At 41.5% G+C, this 20,409-nt stretch overlaps 1 protein-coding gene across 1 annotated transcript; it reads left to right on the forward strand.

Annotated features, from left to right (window-relative positions):
• The first annotated feature begins 311 nt into the window (after positions 1-311).
• LOC110506639 (CD81 antigen) lies at positions 312-19,387 on the forward strand. Its single transcript, XM_021586411.2, has 8 exons — positions 312-585; positions 5,416-5,530; positions 15,675-15,772; positions 15,890-15,964; positions 16,219-16,338; positions 16,475-16,573; positions 16,680-16,763; positions 16,889-19,387. The coding sequence occupies exons 1-8, from the start codon at positions 520-522 to the stop codon at positions 16,949-16,951; spliced, it is 720 nt and encodes a 239-aa protein (XP_021442086.1). The 5' UTR covers positions 312-519; the 3' UTR covers positions 16,952-19,387.
• The last annotated feature ends 1,022 nt before the right edge of the window (positions 19,388-20,409 follow it).

Raw genomic sequence — 20,409 nt, forward strand, 5'->3', positions numbered from 1 at the left:
CTAGCTAGCCTACTAACATGCAAAGTTGAGCACAACACAGACCCCAACAGTTTGATGCCATGCTACCTGGAGCCCCAGTCACAGATAAACTTATGGAAGAAAAAAGTCGACTCTATGCACACTCGGGGTCTTGTAATAGGCCTAACAATGATTGTATAATATCGGCCCCACTCACCCACTGGCCCAATAGGTATAGCCTCCTAAACTGCCATGCCATACTTTCTCTGTAGGTGGCACCGTTGTACAACCATATTGTTCGATTTGTGCAAGGAGAGAGGCTCATTAAAGAAACTGAGGCGGGGTCACGCGAAGGGATTGCGTACCCTACATATCTTGTTGGCAAGCAGTGTGAGTCTCTTCCTCCTCCACCTAGTTTTTAAGGGGCGGGGTGTTACTTGGGTGTTGCCCATTTGCGTCGACCTCGACAGTATCCATCGGATTATTTTCATTTTACAACCGCCTGGCCTTGTGTCTCTTGCCCGTTGCCTCACCACCGAAAGGGATCTGAGTACTTCAACCATGGGAGTCGAAGGCTGCACTAAATGTATCAAATACATGCTTTTCTTCTTCAACTTCATCTTCTGGGTGAGACTTTTTTCTTGTAATATAGACTTTTAACTGGCCAAGCAATTGGTTGCTTGTCTATTGGGGCAGTAACCTCCCCCTCTTCCTGCTAAAAATAGTTTTATTAAAAATAGATTTACTTTGTTGTTGTTGCCAAATAGGTATACGATCTGGGGAAAACCTCACCCAAATAGGCCTGCAGATGCCGATGTAGTGGTCTTATTTATAGTTGTTTTGTTTATTGTTTTATTTGTCTTATTTTTATTAAATTAAAAATAGAGGTTTGTTTTTAAATAGACCTAGACTCGTAGCCTATGCTGCCATATGGCGATATGAGGTGCGTTCTTATTTATTACGAATAGCTGTACAAGAGCAGCCATATTTTAGTGACCGCATCGGGAACAGACCGTCATGATATGCGAATATTTGAAATTATGTTGCTGACTAAAGTAAAGAATTATATAAATAATAACCGAGTGCAGGATATGATTGACCGGAATATGACTGTGCAGGAACTAAGAACATAGTGTGTATTCCAGTACATAGATTGTGGTCCGTTTTCGACTACAAATCACATTTCAGTCATTGTTTAGATTGGAATACCTCGAAGTTGTCCCTCGGTAATCTCATACATACACCCATAATTTTCAGTGGTGTTTTTGCCTCCAATGAACATGATTCAATTCTGGAATGTATGTTAATAAAATAGGCCCGTTAATCATTGTGAAGTTGTGTAAATCCCCTGAAATGCCTTTGCCTCTGTGATTCATTGGGTACATGTTTTAACAATGGATGACTCATTGGGATGGAGGGAAACTTTGACTAAAAGACCACAAACATTTATGCAATCTTTTCAAAACCCAACAGATTCTCATTCCATCCTTTCATTAGTGGAAGTGAAATGTTCCTTGGTCTTTTTATGTCCCTGGCAAGCCAGCTAAGAACAAATCCTTATTTACAATGAAGGCCTACCAAAAGGCAAAACGACGGGAGCTGGGATTAAAAATAAATAAGATATAGGACAAAACACACATCATGACAAGAGAGACAACACTACATAAAGAGAGAACTAAGACAACAACCTAGTGGCAACCTATGGCAGCAACACATGACAACACAGCGTGGTAGCAACACAACATGACAACAACATGGCAGCAGCACAAAACAGGGTACAAACATTATGGGGCACAGACAACAGCACAAATGGCAAGAAGGTAGAGACAACAATACATCACTCAAAGCAGCCACAACTGTCAGTAAGAGTGTCCATGATTGAGTCTTTGAATGAAAATAAAACTGTCCAGTTTGAGTGTTTGTTGCAGCTCATTCCATATTCTTCTGTCTTGAGATGTATATTTTTATTTTAGGGATATGTTATTGATTGATGATTAGGCAGAAGTATTCTTAAGAGCGTGTATTGAACCACAACAACCAGAAGGACATGTATTGGTAGACCTCTGGACTATTGTTGTAAGCACATCCCCTAGGCTACTTTTAGGTGAGATTAGGTGAGGGCACTGAATTTGAGAAATCATTGACTGTGCCAAGACTTGTTCATGTTGGTTGTAATGTGGGAGTGAAATTCATTGTGGGCCTTGGCTCAGTCATGAAGAAGGTTGGAAAGGATGAATTATAGTAGGGACTGGGGTGTGGCATAGCAGTCATCTGTGGAGACTGAGAGATACTCATTTTAAGATTCATGATTGCTTAAGTGGCTGCATGGATTGATGTGTCAGGGTCTTTTGCTTGCTCAATGACCATATCCATTAGACGGGACATGTATATCATCCATTCTCTTTTCTCTCAAGGATAATTCATCCAAACGCTGTCATTGTGAATTAAACTAAAAGCCTTCCCCCAAAAACGTTTGATTAAGAGTTGCTACCCATGCCATTTTGCATATGTTGAACAGGTGGCAAATCACTTCAAGAACAAGCTGGCAAAAAAAAGAAAGATCTGTCTAATTACCTTTAGTTTGAACACATCCTTTCACATGAAAACCTTTCAATCACTTTGTTCATTCCTGTGGATTGCCTTTTGAGCCGGGACACCAAGTAATTTAAATGTATCAAATACAATTCTGATTTAAACAATGTCAGTCAGTGTCCTCTTGTACACCCGCATTCGAAGGACAAGACTCATGGGCCTCTCAGAACATAAATCAGAGTTGAGTGGGAAGGGGCCGGTGGCTGACCCGTGGTTTACAGGATCTGCATTTGAGCCATTCCCATCAGCAGCACCAGTGTGCCAAGCATTTTACAACCCCCTGCATACAAGGCATGTGGCAGAAATAGCCCTCTCACTAGACTGCAGTAAAAAGAGCTGAGGTGCTAGGGAGGTATGGTGGTATGTTATCTGGTCCCAGACAGATAGCAGCAAGGCATGTAGTTCTGTAGTATCAGGATACAGTTCTAATACAGCAAAGGGGAAACACAGTGGGGTACTGGCACTGAGGTATACTATGTTGTGTTTGCCAGTCATAGTACAGGAAGAACATGTACTGTACTTTCTCACACAGATAAGTGACACATTTATCTCTCGAACTTGGTGAACATGCTGAAAATGCTCTTTCCCAGGCAAGAGTTGAGGGAAATGAGATAAGCAGTTCATGATGTGTACTTGAAGATAGTAGCTGTTTTGGAGTATTGTTATTTTCTTCTGTGAATTTAACATTTTAGCTAGCATGGAAATGACATGATTAAGTTCATTGGGTTAATATAATGATATGGTTGGTTGGTCTCCCTGAGATTTTCACAAGACTCACTTGCATGTCACTTGGTTGGCCTCGTACCACTTTGATAATATAAATAATCATGGATTGGATTTGAATGCTCACACCTGTGTCATATCATTGTAATTACTATAGTAACAATATTGTATAAACTTTTTGTTACCTAATAATTATGTTAGTGGAATAGTGACTGTTGTGACTATCTTTTTTGTAGCCTATAAAGCCAACTCTACGTAGATCTGTGCTTGATCAGTACATGGATGGAATGAGGCAATTGAAAGAAGCACTGTACTTGGGATAGAACCATGAAATACTTTCCAAACTGTTTACCATCCTACAGTTGAATCTTGCCCCAAAAACCACACAGAGAATCAAACACAGTGGACTATAGGGCTTTTGTGTCCAGATAGGAAAAGGAGTCTGAAGTTCCCTTCTTCAATGAGACCCCCTGGTGTGGAAGCAAACAAATGACTGTGCACTGACACATGCTACCTCTGTTATTTTCCCCATGCAGCCACCTGTCTCTGCAGGTTGCTCTCAGGCCAGCATGTTGGAAAGGCAGGGGAAACCTGACTTATTGAGGAGGTGGAGGGAGGGAGGGCAGTCATACTGTGTCTACAGTAGACATCAGAGCAGCCCTTTGCCCATACTGGGAACAGCAACAGCTGACAGGGGTGAGGGAAGACACCCGAAAGAGGAGGGTGACAATAAGGTTGCAGAGAACTGGCATGCCTTCCCAGTCACTGGACTTCATTTCTGTCCACTGTTCTTATTCATATTTCTTTCCCTAGCAACACCTAAGGAATTTGAATTTAGCTTTATATTTTATGGAACCATTAGGCCTCAGTATAGAATTTGGAAATAAGTATGGACTCTTTCCATTTGTGAGAAGAAAAAAAGTTAATAACAAGTTTATATTAAACATTGTATGATACAGTACAGGATCATATTAATGTAATTTATGTGTGTCTCGGGGTCTGTGTCTCTCAAGTACTAGATACAGTATATGCATGTCCAAATGACAGAAATCCCAAGAGAGACGACTGTTCAGATGTCTCTCTTGGCTGCTCCAGAATGCAACTGTTCAGGAGCCTCACCCTTTGGCAGGCTGCAGTGTTGATATTGTTGCCAGGCAGCAGCGAGCCTCAGCAGTGGAATGGACCTTGCTGAGGGAGATGTGGAGGAGAGAAGAGCAGAGAGGCTGGGTAGGGGAGGCTATTTTCAGGCAGAATTTCTGATAGTCTCCATGAATGAACTCAACCAGAGGGATCATGATTATTATACAGCTAACTTAGGTTAAGTCTTAACATATTCCTGCTGGGAAGATATGGGTTAGATATATTACATATATGAGCAGAGCCTCCTTTTTCCTCCACTTGTCTGGACAATCGTTAGTCAGAGTTGTGCTGCCTGTGTTTGTTGGGACTGCGGCAGAAGCGGTGCTGTGTAGATTAATTACATAACACCAACGCTCCCCATCCTAATAGCAACCGTAAAGATCTGTCAACACCAATCCACTCTTGGCGAACCCCAGCTGCTATACTGCTAAATAGAAGCAAAAATGTATGCTGAAATGTATGCAGATCCCCAGCTGCTATACTGCTGAATAGAATCAAACATGCATGCAGAAATGAATATTTGAATAAGGCCTCACTTTCCCCACTTCTTCTGTCCTCCAATGTTCAGCTCTGTCCAGTTTCTGGAGAGGCACTAGAAAGGGGGCCAAGAAGTCCCCCATTCTTGGAGCCAAAATGGAGGCTATGGTAGAAAAGACTTCACTGTTCATCCAAATTCAGGGAGAAACCAGACACTGCTGAAATAGAAACCTGGGCTGTATAAAAGTTGTCAGTTTTGGTAAAGCATGGAGTCACAGGGATTCCACTATTGACTCCTACTTTGGCATCAAGATTAGCCAGAGACACTGTTGCTTTAGAGAAGAGGGTGTTGGAAGTGACGATGTTCAGTCTGCTAAGAACATAAACAACACTGAAGTTCTATTTGCTACACCTAACAAAATAAGACTTTCAAGTGAATTTTGCAAAGTAAATTAATGTTGGTTCTTCTATGTGAGTCCCTGTGTCTAACTCTTTAAATTTTCTCATTCCCTCTCTTCTGTCCAGCTCGCAGGAGGTGTGGTCCTGGGCGTGGCTCTATGGCTTCGACATGACGGCCACACCAGCAGCCTGCTAGAGTTGAAGTTTGACGGCCAACAAGCACCAACCACCTTCTTAAACAGTAAGTACTTTAACTCTCCCTCCTTGTCGTCAGACTGTACTGTAACATGCATTTAACATGGTGAATATGTGTTAGAAACATTTTATCGGTGTTCCATAAACGTGATGTTGTGAGCTGGGTTCTCTCTATTTGACATCTGGTCCATTGTGTAGTTGTACTCCCCTGGAGTGCTCAGGGACAAGGTCAAGCAGAACAAACAGTATCCCAATGCTCCACTGACCCCTCAGTGTCTTCTAAAATGGCAGATTCCACTTTTCTACTATTATGGCCAAAGTGATCAAACGTAGTTTCTCTAGGGTTACTTAAGTAGTTTAATTCAATTATTAAAAATAGGGATTTCTTTGATTTCTGTCAAAAGCAGTGGTGTGTGTTCATTTGGAAAAATGAATGCCATCAGTGATGAATTGTAAATTCCCTCAGTTAATCTTTTTATGGAGGGGTTTACAGAATGAAAAGTCCCCTGTGTTATCAGGAAGAATGTAGCCTATGTTGCTCACATGTTGAGAAAGAAACATGTTTCCCCAGAAAGCAGTGCAATGTTTATCCAATATCTTTTAGACAACTACAACCCACACATACTTCCAGTTTCAGAATAAAACTTGTGTATCTACCTAACATTTACAGGTATAGTACCCTAAGGTATTTTGGGAGTTTTGTTTAGTACAATACTGCGACAGTAGCATTGGGTTTATACCTCACAATTCACTGAAAAGTATCTTTCTTGTGGCAGTCCACTATGTATGTATTCTGGACTGAGGTTGCCAGGGATTTTCCCATTGCACTAAAAAGGGAGAATACCGTCTGGTAATCATGTTATTCTTAGTTAGCAGCTGGGTGTTATGGGCTATGACCAAGCGTTCTATAGCTGAGGTCTTTATTTCTGTCTGACAGAGGTACTTGGTAACAACTGGACCAACAGCACCCTAAACAAGGGTCACAGCACTCTAACCCCAACTGTTCAAGTGTCACAACAGACCAGCTATATAAAACATTCTCCATCATCATCACATCCTGCAAGTTATACCCATGTAACAGTAGGGAGGAATTCAAGTAGAAGCAGCCATAGCAGTGTTTATGCAGTATTTCTGTTGAGAAACTGTTTCTGGGCGCACACACACATTTCTTATTCTAAAAACTGTAAACATAATTTTTATGTTGTCACTTTCCTAGTCTACATAAAGGCTTTGACATGTTTTCTTGTTTTGGAGGCTTGGACAATTCTCCAGAGAGGATCAACTGTCTGTTTTTCTGACCATGACAATGATTCCACACACCAAGTGGATCAGGTTTTCAGTTGCACTATTATGTCCACGTTGATATTCTCCTGTCTCACCCCCCACTACTCCTCGTCTCTCACTAGGCCTCTCTCTCTGGGTCCTCTTCCCTCCCTGTTCTTAAAGGGATCTTGGCATAATGCTGACCATGATTATATTTCCAACCTAATGGAAATCCCGTGGCAGCAGGAAAGGGAGTAAATAGCATCATCTCTTTCCTAAGGTTACGACATTAAAATCAGTCAAAACACTTTTTTACATAATTTTTGTGAATAAGACAATGATTAACACAACCTTGTGTAGAGTTTGTGCATTTTTACACAAGGTTAATTGTTGTTTTATAAGAGACAAAAGCTCTCCATTTTATCACTGTGGTCATTCGCCTGTCATTATTAACCAGACGTTATTAACATAGATATTAGCCTACTAACATCCATCTTACTCAAGTGATATCTAACTGCATAATGCATGACATTATAATCATCTACAAGATTGAAAATTCCCAGTCATTACAAGGCATAGCTTCAAATGTAAGACAAAAGTCTTTGAATGCAACTGTCTCAACAGTTAAGCGATTACGGCAAGTGAAGACTCATTAAGATATCCGGAAATAGTCTGTTAGAGGGAGGCATTACCCCACTCACTTTGTGCATACATTTACATTTAATAGTGTTTATGATAGTCTTCTTGTGGGAAGTGCAAGTGTGTGAAATGTTTTCAAGTAGTACAATATTGCTAGTGGAAGTGACACTAGTAGGTCGCTCATACACATTATCAGCTTCCATTTTGTGTGTTCCGTTGGGGGTGTTTCACACAGTCCCAGAGACGGGATGTGTCCCAAATGGCACCATACTCTCTATAATATGTAGACTACTTTTGGTCAGGGCCCAACAGTAATGCAATTTGAATGGAATAGGATGCCATTTGGGCCATGGCCTGTGAAGTTGTAATAGAAGGGAAGTTCCAGTGTAATGGCCTGGGCAGGCCTTGACCCATGACCTCATGGGGCTCCATGGACACAGCACCCGTTGTCCTTGCCCGGTGGGTTGCCATCGATGGCTGGGGACAGCTATAGGAGCTGCTCAGCCATGATAACAATACCTGCAAGGGTGGGCAAACTTTTGGTCTCAAGGGCCACATCGGGATTTTGAAATTCAACAGAGGGCCGTACAGAATAAACATGTTTTTTACAGATTTGTTTGTCCAAATTAATTTGTGGGCCAGAAAGACGGCAGTTATTCAAAAATATATAGGCCCATTATAATTTCTATTAGAGGTCGACCGATTCTGATTTTTCAACGCCGATACCGATTTATTAGAGGACAAGAAAAAAACGATACCGATTTATCAGACCATTTCTTTGTATTATTTTTATTTTATTATTATTATTATTATTATTTATATTATTATTATTTTTAAATATATATATTTGTAATAATGACAATTACAACAATACTGAATGAACACTTTTATTTGTAACTTAATATAAATAAAATCAATTTAGTCTCAAATAAAAAATTAAACATGTTCAATTTGGTTTAAATAATGCAAAAAACAGTGTTGGAGAAGAAAGTAAAAGTGTAATATGTGCCATGTAAGAAAGCTAACGTTTAAGTTCCTTGCTCAGAACATGAGAACATATGAAAGCTGGTGGTTCCTTTTAACATTGAAAGCTAGTGGTTCCTTTTAACATGAGTCTTCAATATTCCCAGTTAAGATGTTTTAGGTTGTAGTTATTATATGACTATTTCTCTCTCTACCATTTGTATTTCATTTACTTTTGACTATTGGATGTTCTTATAGGCACTATAGTATTGCCAGCCTAATCTCGGGAGTTGATAGGCTTGAAGTCACAAACAGTGCTGTGCTTCAAGCATTGCGAAGAGCTGCTGGCAAACGCAGGAAAGTGCAGTTTGAATGAATGCTTACGAGCCTGCTGCTGCCTACCACCGCTCAGACAGACTGCTCTATCAAATATCAATAATAAACACTGAAATACGAGCCTTAAGTCATTATGGTCAAATCTGGAAACTATCATTTCGAAAACAAAACGTTTATTCTTTCAGTGAAATACATAGCCTTTCCGTATTTTATCGAACGGTGACATCCCTAAGTCTAAATATTGCTGTTACATTGCACAACCTTCAATGTAATGTCATAATTATGTCAAATTCTGGCAAATGAATTAGTCTTTGTTAGGAAGACTGGTCTTCACACAGTTCGCAACGAGCCAGGCGGCCCAAACTGCTGCCAATACCCTGACTCTGCTTGCACTGAACGCAAGAGGAGTGACACAATTTCCCCAGTTAATATTGCCTCCTAACATTAATTTATTTGAACTACATATGCAGGTTTAAAAACATATATACTTGTGTATTGATTTTAAGAAAGGTATAGATGTTTATGGTTAGGTACATTGGTGCAACGACAGTGCTTTTTTCGCGAATGCGTTGTTAAATCATCGCCCGTTTGGTGAAGTTGAAGTAGGCTGTGATTCGATGATAAATTAACAGGCACCGCATTGATCATATGCAACGCAGGACAAGCTAGATAAACTAGTAATATCATCAACCATGTGTAGTTAACTAGTGATTATGTTAAGATTTATTGTTTTTTATAAGATAAGTTTAATGCTAGCTAGCAACTTAACTTGGCTCCTTGCTGCACTCGCGGAACAGGTGGTCAGCCTGCCACACAGTCTCCTCGTGGAGTGCAATGTAATCGGCCATAATCGGCATCCAAAAATGCAGATTACTGATTGTTATGAAAACTTGAAATCGACCCTAATTAATCGGTCAACCTCTAATTTCTATCTAGTTTTAGACATCCAACAGTGGCCTGATTGAATGGGCTGTAGTTTGTCCACCTCTGTGCAAGGGGATATCATAAGGCTATTGATCTGCTTTGTGGGAGTAGCAGTAGGAAGTACTGCAGCCTTGCTACTGTACAACTGCATCTTGATATTGGATGTATATTGTAGAAATGTTATACATGGGGAAAATAAGCAAATAAGGACTCAATTTCATCGTGCTTGTCGTAGCTTGAAAGATGGTGATATTGTATTGATGTTGATTCATTGGAACTTTTTGAAATAGTAGCTCTGTGTTCTGAAAGCAACTTGCCCAGCTAGTGATTGGGAAAGTTAAGGGAGTTGTACTTGCCTTTTGCTCCAGTGAAGTCTGTCAGTGAGAACAGATCCAGTGTATTATGTTTGCTAGTTTGAACAATTCTGGTCCAAAGTGTAAATGTTTTATGAGACAAAGTCTGGTTATGTTCAGATGGAACTGGGTGCCTCACCACAACACACATTGTATTGCAGAGAGCAAGAACCTATGTGGCGAGCACATGAGGTTAGAGACACCCAGCCAAACAGGAAAATACAAACATAGACATTTCCTTTGACCTATAACCACATTACCAACATGACCTTACATTACGCATCAACCCATATTGAGGGACATAGAAGGAGAGCGGATCTCAAATTAAAATAAGTGTGAATACATTTTACATTAACTACAACCAATAAAACCACCAATTTTGTCAGGACTTGGGTGGTACTCAGGTTCCTCTCATGCCTTGTGAGATTGGACAGAGGAGAGAGGTAAGAGGGTAATTCTACTGGTCCATTAAACACTCAGTGGGAGTAAACACACGGTACTATGTCCACTTTTCTGTTGATAGATTCCAGTAAAGAGTCAGAAGATGCCAGAAGATGCTTATTAGCACCACCCCTGCCCCAGGAGTCTAAATTTGCACTCTCACTCATACTTCTCCCTACCACTTCCTCTGGATAATGTCCTTTAGGTAGAGATATTATAGAACATTAAATGAGCCTCAATGGTTAATGTAATACTGAGCTGCTTCCAGAGTCTGGACTCGGCATGTCTTAAAAAGCTGGTATTCCACTATATGACCCCCAGATGCACTCCTCTGTCATGTTCAGTTCTAGTGTAGCATCACTCACATGTCACTGTCAGATACTGTGTAGTTGGCCGTAGTTATGTGACTAGGTTGAGGACCCTGAGGACGGTACAGTGATGCCGAAACATTCCCATTCAATTACTGGGAGTTTATACATGGAGTGTGCGACTTTCTTTATTTTGATAGTTTCTAGTTTATTCGCCTTTAGTCAGCGCCGCCAGACAAACTAATTTTTCTGGGTGTGCGCCAGCTCATGTTTTTTAATCTAGGTTGAGGTTACTAACATCAGCGAGGGATTTGTCCTGCTTCTCGAGGGGCCAAACTTGTTTGCCCTTTTGTTTACAACACAAATTCCTTCCTTGTGCGGTCAACTTCCTTCATAAACGTCCTCTCTCTCCCCTAAACTTTCACTAGCTGCAACATTCAAAATCTGCATTCAGTGTTGGCCTCATAAATCACCTTCCTTGTTATCAATCATTCATTTTATCATTCATGAATGCAGGTCAGAAGGGTAAACAGATATCACGTTAAGAAAGGAGGTAAAATGGAGGGGGAAGTGAACTTGCAGTAGAGGAAACTACCGCCATTTAGCCTTGATTCGGATGAAGACGCAAATGTAATAAACAGTAGCCAACTGGAGCACAGTCCATCCTCAGGGGATTTCCAATGATGTTATGGACGTTTTCAGGGCATTCATTTTCAAATGTATTCTTTAAAGTTGGTTAAGAGAAACCAAGAGACTGTGGTTGTTTTTCAGCAACTGTCCTTCAACAATTTACTCGCTTGTTTAAAAATAATCACAGCCTGCCCATTACATAAAGTATTTTTCTCTCCAGAGCATGGTCCTTGTTGCTTTTTTTTCTAAACGAAAGGAAAAAATTCCTCACCAGTCTCCCCCTCTCCTCCCTCATACTTCCCCACCCTCTTTCCCCTTTAGCCTGTTACTTTCCACTGAAGTTCAACTTTGTCCCCATCTGTTTGTGTTTAACGTCTGTGTTACACTCTCCCTCCTCCTCTTCAGCTCTGTCTACCTCTCTCTGTCCTCTCTTTTCTCTTCCTCCTTCCTTTGATTTTGTCACTCCTCCATCCACCTCTCTATCCTTATCTCAATCCTCTTGTTTTTCTCTTGCTCTGTCCATCTCTCTCTCTTGCTCTGGTATCCTCCTCCTCTCTCCTTTCTCTCTTCTCTTTTCCATTTATTTCCCTCATGCCTATACCTTCTGTGATAGGCTCCACACAGCACATCTCTCTCTCCTGGCCCATAGACTAGGTACTCTAGCACCGTGGTGGGGAGAGCTTGATGTCATAGACTAGGTACTCTAGCACTGTGGTGGGGAGAGCTTGATGTCATAGACTGGGTACTCTAGCACCGTGGTGTGGAGAGCCTGATGTCATAGACTGCACTGGTACCAGAGCTGGTGTTGGGCCTTATGTCTCCTCTCACTCAAGGGTCTTTCCCCCCCCCTGGCTCTGAACCAGCTGCCTGCCCCGGGAGTTAATGAGACTAACAGCTGCATTACAATTCACTGACGTGCACATACGCACGCACATGGACACACACAAGCACATACACACTTTTTCTGGATAATAATGTACTATCCAGTACCACAGTGCTGTATCAGTTTTCATGCGCACAGCCTCTACAGGTTTTTCCATAGCCAAAGACACATTCAAATAGTGGCATAAGCAGTGGCATTTCGGTTTGTTCAAGGTAGTGGAACAGTACAGTAATTCATGTCACACCCGTACCTATTAAGTTTAGAATGTAGTCTATGGTATATTGAATTCAATTTAGTGTACATTGGAATCTAACTCTAAGTTTAGTGTTTATTACACGCAAAGAAAGTGTATCCTCCAGAGAGGCCGATAATAGTTTAAATAAAACAAGAACTGAAACACAATGAGGTCAGGAGTCAACCTTTTTCTAGATGATCTGGGGGTGGTCAGCACTTCTCCCTGTTTCTCATATCATTTCCGTACAAGTAATGACTGGTGATGACTCAGTGGAAATCCATTGTACTGTATAGCCTTGGTCACGCACCCAAGAACAATGTATGTGCTTCAAATAAACATAAGATCCATTTGAAGCAACTTGTATTCTCTATCTTTACCTGAAGGATTTAACACATACAGTACTTGACAAAGTGCCGTTTTCAGAATATTCTTCCATGCCTATGGTAATCAAACTTCCCTAAAGAGGTCAAATGATATGTACAAAAGGTGAAGACTGAATAGTATCCTTAGAATGGGGTCCCGGGTTTCTTCAGGGCACTACACTCTTAGAAAAAAGGTTCCAAAATGATTCTTCGGCTATCCCCATAGAAGAACCGTTTTTGGGTCCAGGTAGAACACATTTTGGTTCCAGGTAGAACCCTTTTTGGTCCAGGTAAAACCCTTTTGGGTTCCATGTAGAACCCTCTGTGGAAAAGGATCTACATAGAACCCAAAAGGGTTCTACCTGGAATAAAATAGGGTTCTTCAAAGGGTTCCCCTATGGGGACAGCCAAAGACCCCTTTTAGGTTCTAGATAGACAAAAAGGTGCTAAGAGTGTAGGTCACCATTCATCCACTGTGAGTGAGGTCAGAGTAGAAGGTCACATCAGGGGCTCTGATGTTTGGAACCTCCGGATTAATCAACCAGCAGAAATACTGTTTACCTCAGACCAAAGCCTACATTATTTCACCATATTTGTGTTATTGCACACATTATTTGTGTTCTAACATTACTTTTTTGGTAATAATAAAAACATCTAGTTTGGTTGAAATATCATTTTCTACCCAATGGAAAGACTGTGTAGGCTCTGTTCACTCTTCCCTCAAATCTAGTGGTATCCAACGATGTCTTATGGTAGCAACCATGTTCTCACTAGTACACGAGTGGGTAGGACGGATGATTCAAACGTTGGTCATAAGAAATCTAGACAGCTACCGTGTGTCATCAACGCCACCGCTTCCCACAGGGAAAATGTTGTTTTTGCTGCTCACCACAGGAAGCACCTGGGTCACAAAGACAAAAATGTTGATATTCCTCTGATGCTTTTCGGATTAACTGACTGAGACCTCCAGACTAGTCTGCTGTTTTAGCCAACCAGTTGACACTCGGGGCAACATTTTTTTTTTGAATTTGCATACAGATGAAAACTAATTTGAAAGGAAATAAATTGTTGATCACACATAGATTCGTCAAATGCATGAATGGATGGATATAGCTCAAACAAGTGGTAAGGAAGGAAGAAAGAAAGAGCGCGAGAGACGCGTGTGATACTGTATCGACCCACTGCTAAACATGCCGGTCACGCCCCTGTTTTGTTCTGATGATGTCATGGTAAGGGATGGCTGAGCAGCGCTCGTAAAAAAATCTCCCCATCCGTGATTCAATTCCCCCTGCCGCACAGCCACAATCAAGGAAATAGAAGGAGCACTTGGTCAGCCTCCAAGCCATCGATTTTTAAATGAGCCAGGCGGGCAGGCAGGAGAGAGGCGCTGTCCTGGCCGTCTGTGTCCCTTCACTGGAATATGAGGGGATGGGAGAGGACAAGAATCCAATAAGCTTTGCGATTACAATATGTAGGACAAAAAAAACATTAACCCAAATCGTGACCAGGCCCCTCCTTGTATCTATCAAAGACAGAGTAGAGGGATGGGATAGCAGTGTAGTCTGTGGTGTGTGGTTGGAGGTCTTAAGGATGATGGATGGGGAGAGGGAGAGATCATAGGAGACATACAGTGGCATACAGTACCCCTACTTAAAGCCCTGTATAGTGTTTCAAGCAAGACAAAGGGTGTGTTTTTCCCCAAGTTGGTTTATAAAAATTGGTACCGTAATACTTTGCATAAAGGTCCCATGAACTGAGAGATATCTGAGAGATATAGAGAAAGGTTGCAGAAAGAGAAAGGGGACAAGAAAGAGAAGAGGCCTGTAGACTAAAGCATAAAGAAAGATCTTTCTTGAGCTAAAAAGTGGCATATTGTCTGTGGTTAGTGAGTCATTTCTACCCCGGGCTGCATTCACTGTTCAGCCAATAAAAGGGTCCCACACAGATTCACCACACAGCTCACCTCACACCAACCCTATCTTCTCGGTCCCCGCAAAACCTTAGGGCTATCGTCACGGAAACAGCAGTGAACAATAATGTTACGTTCCTTGGGAAGCGGTGGCTCAGCAACTGTTGCTCTGGACCACATGCTAAAGTCTGAGGTCACAGGAAGAGAAGGGAAGAAAGAAGGATGGTGGGTCAGAACAAAAGATAATTAACCAACCAGCATTCAGGATTGGACCCACCTGTTGAAAATATCACCTAAACCCCCTGATTGACATTCAGTGTGAGGCCATAGGCATTATATGGTCTTATGCATAGTTGGACTATTTCTAAGCACATTGTTTATGATTGAATTTATGGGTGAAATCAGTCCAGCACACCAAGGTCAGCAGAGCTACCATGGGTTTCCATGGTTACCATGCTAGCCCTGTGTGAGAATCTGATGGATGAAAACAAGGCATGATGGGAGGGGCTAATGAAATCTGACCACACCAAGGAGCTGTAAAAACAAAACATTGCACAGCCTGGCGAGAGACGACTTTGATATATTATAAACCTTTCAACTGAAAACAAAATATCCTTCCCCACTCCTGCATTCTCTTCAATTCTTATGCCAAATGTTCTTCATAAGAACAACATTTATCTACAATGTTTGGATGCATCTTGACATGAGACAGGAATGCTTATTGCATTGGATTGAGAGCCAAGCACATTGTGTAAATATAACTGCAAAGTTCCCATATTTAGGCAGAATTAAAACATGCTAAACCAAATAAATAACACCAACTCATGCCACCTGGTGGTTGTTAAGATGACTGCACTCATCATAAGGTAGTAGACACACTAGCAATGTTCTGCAGAATATTGACTAAGTTGTCTTTGTTTATTCTCTCTCCATCTCTATTTTAGGTGTTCACATCCTGATTGCTGTTGGCGCAGTGATGATGGTTGTCGGGTTCCTCGGCTGCTATGGTGCCATTCAGGAGTCTCAGTGTCTTCTTGGAACAGTGAGTCATACAGACAGAACACAATGCAGCAAAGAGTCACTTGTATGTGGTCTAGCCAGCCCATTCCCCGCTATCCCCTAAATTGTCCACTGAATGAATTACTTTGTTTTCCTCCAGTTCTTTGCCTGCTTGGTGATCCTGTTCGCTTGTGAGGTGGCAGCTGGAATCTTTGGATTCATGCACAAAGATTCGGTGAGGAAACATACTAACTCTGATCTTACACACAGAAACACATTGCACACATACACAACAACAAAATGTATGTTGAAACACACAGTGTATTATACAGTACTACATGATAGAGTTAAACTCCATTTGATAATGTCATAGTGTGGCATTAATGTGATCATGAGTAACTGAGGGCGGAATAACTACATCCAGTTATTCCTTAAGAGTTCCATATCTGTCATAACCTGACCAGACACATCCTGTCCTTTTGGTTGTAGATTTCCAAAGAGCTGATTACCTTCTATGACAATGTGTACGAGAACTCTGTAGCAACCACTTTAACAGACCAGGACAAGAAACAGGCTGCCACTGCTGTGCTGAAGGTCTTCCATGAGACGGTAAGTCAAGCTCATACTTAAACTAAAAGCATAACTGTCCAAAACTCACTTGTAGGCTGAAAGTGAATTTCATATCAACATCCAGACACACATCTCACTAATACAACTCCACTAACACATGCCTTTTTTCTTTTAGTTGGAATGCTGTGGTAGGGGTTTCAGCAACCCGTTCACTACATTAATCACCCAAGGTTTAACGGACATCTGCCCCAAGTCAGTCTCCGCTTCCACTACAGTAAGTACTCTTATGGCCAACTATGAGGACAATACAGAATGTTGGTTGTATAGTACATAAACCACAAAGTACAATTCCGACTCAAATGTGTTTTTTTGTTTGACAGGACTGTCACGGAAAAATCACTGAGCTCTTTACCGAGAAGGTTTACCTGATTGGCATCACTGCTCTGATAATTGCTATTATTATGGTGAGTATCATGAAAGAGAGTATGTAGCTTGTGTGGAAGTGTAGCTCATACAAGATAAAGGATCCTTGGTCTCTCTATGAAGAAATCCATAATGCCCCTCTCGTTTCTTTGTTCTCTCCTGTCAGATCTTTGAGATGACATTTAGTATGGTCCTGTGCTGTGGGATCCGCAACAGCCCGGTGTACTAAAGTCCAGGGGGAAGAAGCAAGGGCTAGTGACCTCTGGAGATACTAGCCAATGACTGAAGGAAAATATTTATCTTCCTTTTTTGTTTTTATAGCCTGTCACTTCCTCAAATAGTTGCTTGCTAATTTTGTCAGTTGTACAAGATCAAAAATGCATCTTCTCACACAGTTTTTGATAATATAGTACCAACTATTCTTGTCAGGCACAGATAGCTGTTCAATATTTTGACTAATGTTAGTCTGTACAAAATGTTGAGGTTTACATTGGCATGGCTTTTAAACACACACACAAATACAGATCCTGGAATTCTCGTGTTAATTGTGAAGTATTGCCATATGTTATGCTGGAGTCCAAAACATTGTATTCTGTTGGTTTATCAATCTCTTTTCAAATGTATATGTATGAACTGTATATATTTGCAGTGCTTTATGACTGTCAAGCATGGGTAATGTATTGAATCCCTTCTCCCATAAGTTTCTGCACTCACTGCTTGTCTGCCTGAGTTTTCTCCATAGAGAACAACCACTAACAGTGAATGGATACTATTGATTTGTCTGTCCCATCTAAAACCAAGATAATAGAAGTGATAGTTTGTCCTGTGCTTTTATAACACCTACCAAGCCATAAAGAGACCCCATGCCTCCAAGCCTTATGAGTGGAATAACCCATCCTCCCCAACAACACCTTGTTCCTGTTAAACTACATTGAATGTCCTATCCTTAACCTATTGCTGTGTACTGTGCATACCTACAGAAACCTCACCTCTTGGGGTCCTAAGCTGGCACAGCGGTAAAACGCACTGCACCGCAGTGCTGAGGCACCACTACAGCATGGGGTTTGATCCCAGACTGTCACAACCGGCCGTGACCGGGATCCCCATAGGACGGCGCACAATTGGCCCAGTGCCGTCCGGGGTAGGGGAAGGTTTGGCTGGTGGGGCTTTCCTTGGCTCATCTTGCTATAGTGACTCGCTGTGACTGGTCTGGACGCCTGCAAGCTGACTCCAGTCATCAGTCAAATGGCGTTTCCTCCGACACATTGGTGCGGCTGACATCCGGGTTAAGAGAGCAGTATGATAAGAAGTAGGCAGCCAGATGGGTCATCTTTTGTAGGACACATGACTCAACCTTCGCCTCTCCTAAGACTGTTGCAGAGATGAGCCAAAGGACCTAATACGGGGTAAAAAATACGCTTGTGGCCATACCACCCTGAACACGCCTGTTCAGGGTCGGGCCTGGTTAGTACTGGGACGGGAGACCGCCTGGGAATACCAGGTGCCCTAAACGCCAAAAAAAAAACGTCACCTCTTCAGACGTTCAGACAAATCTATTTTATTTTCAAATCATTTTTTTTACCCCTGCTTGTTATACTCTGACAGTCAAACATCTTATAATGCTGGGACTTGCCAGACAGTGTTGTATCTGTGCTGTATGATGATACTGTATAATACCACTGACCATGCAGTTGTGAGAGGTTGTGTTTGTGTGTCAGGAAGTCCAATACTGGCCATGTCAACAAGTCAAGTCCACAACCAACCAACCACTAGGGGGCAGACCTGTTGTGGTGCTTCATGGTATTCCATGGATATGGTTCCAAAGCCAGGGGGAGCGCTTGTCATACGTTCTTTCTCCACTCTGACTAGGGTTGCATGCTCAACTGCAAAGCACTTCTCGGCTGGTTCCATTTCAATCTTCAGCTTCCCTTCAGCGTTTACAGATTTTAATCTGATCCATTAGAGGGCGAGGTGGAGCTTTCACCCTATTATCTACACCCATCCAGTCCTTTCAGATCTGTTAACACAAAAGGGGTATGGGCTAGGGACTGAAGTGGAACCAGGCCCTTAACATTCACCTATATACACACATAAGCACTTAAACACTCACACATACTCACTCCATCATCATTTGTGTAGTCCTACATAATAGACTGTATGGCTTTCTAAGCCAACCAAAACCTAGTCTTCTTAACACAATGCCTATGCTGATATATGGTTAAGTGTCTTGTAACATGTACAGCTATATATTATTGTACTAATGACCATGTAAAGACAATGTAGCTATGCCTTTCATTGTGATATTTTGTCTGGTACGTTGTCAAAAGAAAAATGGGTGTCGGCTTCAGTGGCAGTGTGCAGGACTGAGAAATCAGTTGAGTTACTAAAGGTTGGGAAGATTAGCAACATGGCTGTATATGCTGTACAACACAAAGGTGAAGAACAATGCCAGCAAAAGCGTGTCTCTCTTTAGTATCTATGTCACTGCCCTACTGTAAAAACACTATACACAATGTAGTGACTGAGACGCAATAGCCCACTGCTGCCCAAATCTGTGCCCTTTCTCTCCTGTTTTAGATTTTGATTTGGTTTTGTTGCCCAAGTATTAAGGGATTAAATGTATTTTACAAATAATAAAGGAATAACCTGTCTTTTTCACATCTTATATAGTACATGAGTTGATGTTAAAATCCTTTACATAACCTTGACAGGTAGGCCCTATGTGGCAGTGTTTTCTATTCTAGGCTAGAAGCGGAAGTTTTAAACCAGGGTTTTCTTTCTTCACCCTAATTTCATACAAATATTTTTCCCAAATTACAAAGTTGCCTAATTATATGGATATAGAGAAAAACATCTATGGATTCAAAAGTCAGCACCATTGGTCGTAATTTGTATTTGGTCAGCAGGTTTAGACAGGAAATCAATATACGATCAAACTCTGTAAGGAGAAAATAATAAATGCAACATGAACAAAAATATAATACATATAAATATGTAAAATATCCCAGAAATGTTCTATATATTTTTTTGCACACATTTGTTTACATCCCTATAGTGAGCATTTCTCCTTTGCCAAGATAATACATCCACCTGTCAGGTGTGGCATGTCAAGAAGCTGATTGAACAGCATGACCATTACACGGGTGCACCTTGTGATGGGGACAATAAAGGCCACTCTAAAATGGGGATGTTTTGTCACACAACGCCAACGTGCAATTGACATGCTGACTGCAGCAATGTCCACCAAAGCTATTGCCAGAGAATTGAATGTTAATTTCTCTACTATAAGCCGCCTCCAATGACATTTTAGAGAATTTGGCAGTGCGTCCAACTGGTCTTACAACTACAGACCACGTGTCGCACTCATCTGAGTGGTGCCAAAGCACAGCGTGGTAAGTGTTCATGATTTATTTTCAAAACACTTGAACAAAATAACAAATAGCAAAATGACAACGAACAGTTCTGTCAGGTGCAGAAACACAAAATAACTACCCACAAATCACAGGTGGGAAAAGGCTGCCCTAAGTATGGTTCCCAATCAGAGACAATGATAGACAGCTGTCCTTGATTGAGAACCATCCCTCCCCCCAAAGGTGCGGGCTCCGGCCGTAAAACCTGAATCTATAGGGGAGGGTCTGGGTGGGCATCTATCCTCGGTGGCTGCTCTGGTGCGGGACGTAGACCCCG

This window comes from Oncorhynchus mykiss, chromosome 26 (assembly GCF_013265735.2).
Source record: "Oncorhynchus mykiss isolate Arlee chromosome 26, USDA_OmykA_1.1, whole genome shotgun sequence".
In the NCBI taxonomy this organism is placed as follows: domain Eukaryota; kingdom Metazoa; phylum Chordata; class Actinopteri; order Salmoniformes; family Salmonidae; genus Oncorhynchus; species Oncorhynchus mykiss.